Source organism: Condylura cristata, unplaced genomic scaffold (genome assembly GCF_000260355.1).
Source record: "Condylura cristata isolate star-nosed mole 26May11 unplaced genomic scaffold, ConCri1.0 scaffold00019, whole genome shotgun sequence".
Taxonomy (NCBI): domain Eukaryota; kingdom Metazoa; phylum Chordata; class Mammalia; order Eulipotyphla; family Talpidae; genus Condylura; species Condylura cristata.
The window spans coordinates 12,543,219-12,549,702 of record NW_004567120.1 but is presented as its reverse complement, the minus strand read 5'-3'; the positions used below and the strand labels follow the sequence as shown (position 1 = coordinate 12,549,702).

The 6,484-nt window shown below is 45.4% G+C and overlaps 1 protein-coding gene across 1 annotated transcript; it reads right to left on the bottom strand.

Annotated features, from left to right (window-relative positions):
- Positions 1 to 321: 321 nt before the first annotated feature.
- Positions 322 to 2,347, bottom strand: TCEAL2 (transcription elongation factor A (SII)-like 2). Its single transcript, XM_004695988.2, has 3 exons — positions 2,190 to 2,347; positions 1,595 to 1,662; positions 322 to 1,241 (listed from the first exon to the last, which is right to left on the bottom strand). Exon 3 carries the CDS (start codon positions 1,206 to 1,208, stop codon positions 558 to 560), a length of 651 nt encoding a protein of 216 aa, XP_004696045.2. The 5' UTR covers positions 1,209 to 1,241; positions 1,595 to 1,662; positions 2,190 to 2,347; the 3' UTR covers positions 322 to 557.
- Positions 2,348 to 6,484: the final 4,137 nt, after the last annotated feature.

Genomic DNA, 6,484 nt, shown 5'->3' with positions numbered 1-6,484 from the left:
GACCAGTTATAACCACCAGTTGGACTTCTCCAGCTACATGCCCCAGAGGTAATGTGAGTTAAGTTCATTTTAAGTTTTGACAAGGGTTATAACTGTCTCCACTGCCTTCATAAAACTCACTAAATAGTTTCTGAATGTGTTCTCATCTTTTATATTTTATGTCCTTATGAGAAAAGTAATCTGTGTTCATTTCGAAAAAATACAGACGAGTAGAAGGAAAACAAAAATAAGTCACTCAGTCTCACAACTCAGAAAACCACTGATAATCTTTCAGTCAACATATTTTTCTATTTCCTCTGTGCATAGGCATGCTATATAAATCTGTTTTTACAAATGTAGACTGATTCTGTATATTATAAACTGCTTTATTTTTCCAAGAAACATAACATTTTGCAGTGCACATGTGTGAAAACCCTACTGCTGAGACAGACACCCCTCTAGTTGGGCCAAAAGTCTAGTGATAAGAAGAGGGACAGCTAAAGCAAAGGACTAGCACAAAGTCTAAAGCACAGGGCCTGGCAAATGCCAACCAGGGGCACTACACGAAAGGAATGTCCTCACAGCCCCTTTGCTGGGGCCCAGCAGCCACCCTGGGTTTCCTCAGGCCCCTGCAAAGTTGTTTGCATCCACATAAACCACCCTAATTGCTGTCTGGTTTTCCTCACCTCATCCTCCACCCTAGCCATCTCATCAAATTCTCTTATCATCTCCTCATTGCTCAAATGCATGTCGTGTATGGCCTCCTTGTGTTCCCTCAGGCACTGAGCTAGCCCCTTGTTGGTTTTTCTTTTGGCTTTCCTGGGGATTTCACCCTCAGCCGGGCGCTTTCCTACAGCCCTTGGCTCACTGGCTGGCTTGCCTTCTTGCTTTGGATTTTCCTTGACCTTGGGGTCCTCCTCACTGTCTGGCTTTCCTTCTTCCTTTGGCTCTCCCTGGCTCTCTGGCTCTCCCTGGCTCTCTAGCTTCCCCTCTTCTTTTGGTTTTCCCTCAACCTCTGGCGTTTCTTCTTTTGGCAGAGCCTCGCTCTCTAGCTTTCCCTTAGCCCCTAGCGTTGCCTCAGCTTCTGTCTTTCCCTCATTTTCTAACTTTTCCTTGTCTTCCAGCGTATAAGCTACTTCCGGCCTTCCCGCATCCTGGGGCCTCTCTTCATTTTCCATCGTTCCTTGGCTCTCGGGCTCTCCTTCATTTTCACTGCAGAGCTTTTCCATATTGAAACTTCTCCTCTTTTTCCTGTTCTGGGCCTGGCGGGGTGGGAGATGGGGTGGGAGGGAGAGGGGACAAAGGGAATACAGGGAGATTGAGGGTTTGAGGCTGGAAAGCAGGTCCCCACAGCAATCTCCTCTCTCCCCTGTCAGGGTTTCCCTGGCCTGACCCTCCAAATGTGCCTTCTGCCCACCCCAGACCCCACTATTTTTCACACACGTGAGCCAACCCTTTCCCTAGCAGGCCCTGCAGCTTCTGTACCATCCTTCTGCGTGGTGGGAGTATGTGGTTTGGGGGTGAGCAGTGGGGCCCTCCAATTCTGCCCAAGCCCTGCCCTCCACACTCCCACCCTCCCCCCTCTCTGACCAGGGGCCCCACCCCCTGCACCGACCTGCAGGGATTCTGGACAGCTTGCTAGTCCTTCTAGCCTTGCAGAGTGCTGGAAGCAGACAGGCAGACCTACAGGAGACAGGGGGCAGGGGCTGTGCTCTCAGAGAACTGGGGTCCCTTTGCAGAACCTGGTGCTCTTCACCAGACACCTCGCCCCCACCTCCCCAGCACCCAGCCGCCATTACTTCTCAGGCCTCTGGAGCCAGGCCAGGTTGCTCTCCAACCACTGGGGTCTGTGTCCCTCTTCTGTGCAGGCAATGCGCCTCAGCCCACCCCCTTTTCTTGGGGGCCAGCCTTTGCTCATAGGCACAGTGTGAGGGAGGTTCTTTCCAGAAGGTGTCTACGTTTCTCTGTCGCACTGCAGGGGCGCCCCCCATTTCAGGCTGGAAAATGGATAGGGGCCCAGAGGAGGGGGCTTCAAGGAGGCAGTAGGGCCCTTTTCGGGGGCCCTCCCTCCCCATCGGCACCACCCACGCCGGGGTTCCCTCCCCACTAGTGTCTGGGAGTCCTCGGCCCCTTCCCCGTTGTCCCCCATCCTGCTCCCGACCACCGCCACCCCTGCCCCGGGCGCGGGCAGCGCCCACCTTCACACTGACCTGCGGGGCCCGGGCAGGCCTGCGCCTCCTCAGGCTCGCCAAAGCCCGCTCGCCCCCGCCCGCCGCCCAGGCAGCTCTGGGAGCCGGTTGCGCGCAGGGGACGCGAGCGGACCAAGCCGGACTGGACCTCAGGCAGGCGGGCGGGCGCGGGGGCTGCTGCCCACGTCTGCGCCCAGCCGGCCACGTGAGCACCGCGTCACCCTAGCTCGGCCCCCCCCAACCCCCACCGCAACCCCCGCCCTGGCCCTGGTCGTCTCAGGGTCCCGGAGGGACCAGGCCACTGCGGGGCCGGAGGACCGAGGAGCAAATGGGGAGTCGCCGAGAGGGGGGCGGGGCGGGCTTCCAGCAGGCGCATCAGTTCCTCGCACAGCATCCCCTGGGGTGCCCAGTGTCTCAGGTGTGGTGGCTGAGCACAGGCTGGTACACCGCTTGGGCCCTTGCGCTGAGCAACTGAGCCCCACAGCTGCTTTCCAGACTGGCTCTGGGAAGCTCTGGGAACTCCAGGATCTGCGGGAGCTGAGCTTGAGTGTTGGTCCTGGGCCTTCTCCTCAGACAGCTGGTTCACTCTCCCTGGGTGATGTCTGTGCCTTTCCCTCTAGGCACAGATAAGTCTCAAAACTACCTCTCTGCAGTGTTCCTTCCCGGGAAACTCAGACCCTTTTGCCCACTGTGTATTGTCCATCACTCCTCAAATATCCCTTCGGCACCTTAAAATCCAGATTCCCCAAACTGGGGAATCTTTCTTCTGCTCTTCCTCCTCCCCCTCTGTCCATCCTTGAAGCCCGCATTCCAACACTTGACCTGTTCTCATTTAATGTCAGACAGCTAAAAAAAAAAGTATTAAAACTTTAAAAAAATATGGACCACAGGTGCACAAATTCATTATAACTCTTGGTTAATAACACATTCCTTTAATCGACCCCAGTTTGTCATACTTTCTTCCCTTCCCTTTCTTTTCAGTCATTTGTAAACCACCACCCAACTCGAGAACTAGGTAATTTACCAGTTAATATTTTCTATATTGTAATCACACACAGAAACACACAAACATATACACACACAGTATGTGTATGAGTATATAAATATGGTCAAACACCTTTTCTATTTTGATTTGCAAAATACTCCACCTTGTTTGTAATTATGGATTATATATGTGACACAACTTCTCACAACTACACTCATATTTCTGCCCTATGTGGTCCTTAATTTCATAAACTACTTATCCTTCAACAGTGTGCTACTCCTCCAAAATGTGTATTCACACTATTACCACATAAATAATTTAATTCTTAATGATGCATTGTTTTAAACTTAATTCACAATGCCATTCATAGCAATGCTGCATTTTATCAGTAAAAACTTCCCAAAATTATTATGATTGTTTTTTACATAAATTTGATGAGTAACAGTACATCGCTGTTGGTATTAACCAATTTTCTGTTTTTTTTTTTTAAAGATTTGTTTTTATTTATGCATACAGAACTGGGGCACAGGCCAGAGGTGCAGGGGCGGTGAGAGGATTCACCAGAGACAGAGTGGGGAGCAGAATAGGCAGACTGACAAAGTACACTGCTGAGGGGAGCAGCAGGCAAGACAGGAGAGGTCTGCCACGCCATGAGGATCACCTCCGGGGCTGGAGATTGAACTCGCACTGAAGCGGCTGCTGCCAGATTGCAGTGCTGAGTCCTAACCCATTGTGCCACCAATCTTCTGTTTTAATCATCTAGATGATGCTGGTTTTAAACTCTTATCAGTAATCACTTCTGGAGTTTTAGAATTCAAAATATGTACAGTTGACTTAGAAGAAAACATATTTGATCTTTTATCTCTTCAGAGAGTGGGAAGCCATCATGAACTCTGTAACTATATGGACTTAACTGACATATGCAATTGACACACAATTACAAGCACTATTTTCAGCAGGTCTTTTTTTAATTTAAATACTTATTGAGCATTTACTATATTTCACCAATGTAGGCATTCAGCAGGTTTTTAAATGTTGGTTCATCTAAAGTCAATAATATCACTTCAGTCCTCTTGGTGTACAGTCAATGCCAGCACACATTTTGTGTGAGTGAAATGTTTATCATCCAGTTACTTAGGAAAAAAGGTTGTTGCTTTTCCAATACCGGATGGTTTCGCTCATAGCAGGAGTATAATGGACAAGGAGAGAAAATAAAAAGAATAATGAACAGCCATATACCAGAGACATTTTGTGGGGGTGGAGTGGGGAATGGTGGGGGGAGGGAAGTGCACGGGACTATGGTGATGGCACACAGGTGACTTGGTGATGGGAAACCCACCGGGATTACAACCAGATGGGAAAAAAAGTACAAAATGATGTAAAAATAAACTATTATAAAAAAATTGTTGCTTTTCCATTCACTATGCACTTTCTGTTTCTTATTGAAAAATTAAATAATAAATACGGTCACAGATTTACACTATATAATAGAACACAAAATCACTGTACCAACAATGTTCATTTCCCACAGGAAGACAATTCAACCTTTATCTTCCTCATACACTCACTGAACTTATATTTTGCATGCCCTTAGCATGGGCCACATCCCAATTGGCTAATTGCATATAACCAATGCATGTAGCAGTCAAGTTTTTTCATTACCATTTAAGGCAGAAGGGTTCGCTCTCTATCCTCTCCTGCATGTTTTAACAGTGAGTCCCTTTAACAGAGAGCAGCCTGCATGTTTTCCCTGAAAGGGATATGTTGACTATGTTAATTATGAAAGGCATTTTGCAAATGTGATTAAGTTAAAGGTTTTGAGATAAGGGGCCTTTCCTGGTGGCACAAGGGGTCGAAGCATAGCACTGTGAAGCTACCGCAGCCACTGAAGCTAAAGATTCCAGACAAGGAGCTGGCCCACATGGTGCAGCAGACGTCTCCTGTCTCACCCACTGCTCCCCTCAGCAATATATTTCAGTACAACTGCCTGTTCTGCTCCCCACTCTGTTTCTGATGAATCCTCTCACCCCCCACATCTCTGTCCTGTACCCCAGTCCTTGTATGCATAAATATTTGTATAAATATTTTGAGATAAGGAGAATATACTGGATTTTGATCAGAGTGTCTGAGAACATAATAAAACTCTATAAATATTCATTGAAATAATGAATCTATGTATCAATAAAGCACTCCTATAACCAAACAGCAAAATGGACAAAAATTGTAAACAGTGCATGAAGAAGAGCAGGTGGTAAATAACTACAAGAAAAACTTTTAAGTAGCTGATAACTTAAATAATTCAAATTAAAGCATCTAACTGACATTGTATTAGCTAGCATCTGACAATTATTAAGTATATAAACAACTAAAAATGGGAAAAAACTTCACAGAAGAAAAATTAAAAACTTTATCTGTATATATGCTGAGACTCGAGACTAAATTTCACTAAAAAATCAAGGAAATGCAAACACACCTATTAGAAATAAATCTAAAGATTCTGATGACAACAGTAATAGAGGTGAGGAAATGAGAATTCTCATACATATACTTTTTGAGATAGCTTAAATTATTGAGTTAAGACCTAGCAAAATTGTCTTACATGTGTACAAAAGCAGGCTAGTAAGGGGATACTCACAGTAGCATTGCCTGAAATAGAAAACAACGAAGGATGAAATAAGCCTCTTTCCTATCTATATCTATTTAGACTATATGTATATATACACCTATATATGTATATAATTTCTGTTTTGAAATTTAAATCTTTATATGATTTATAATATTTTATATAACTTGCATTCTTTTCTGTATTAAGTTTATATATGTTGTATATGGTCTGCATATTTATAAATATGATATGTATATTTCTATTTATGGAAATATCTATAAAAAGAAATCACCGTGAATCTCACTCCTGCCTCACTCTCACCCACTACCTCAAAGATGTCCATGTTCATAGACAGTTGCATGTTCTCAGCACATTGTTTTGTAGGTGAATTATTATTGTGAGTCACAAATTTATATCCTTTCAAAATGTTAGAATCACATTATCATTATTGTTCTGCAACTTGCCTTTTTTCATCTAAAATAGTATAGACTCAAATTTTTGTTTCCATTTCACTAGATAAACCTTTAAAAATATTTATTTTATTTATAGTGCATACAAGAACTGGGAGGTAGGCCAGAGTTGCTGGCGGAGGAGAGAAGGTGAATGTTCACCAAAGACAGAGTGGGGGTGGGGAGAGTAGGCAGATGTGCAGATGTACTGAAACACAAGACAGGAGCGGTCTGCTGTACCATGTAGGTCAGCTCCCTGGCCAGAGAGTGACCTCAC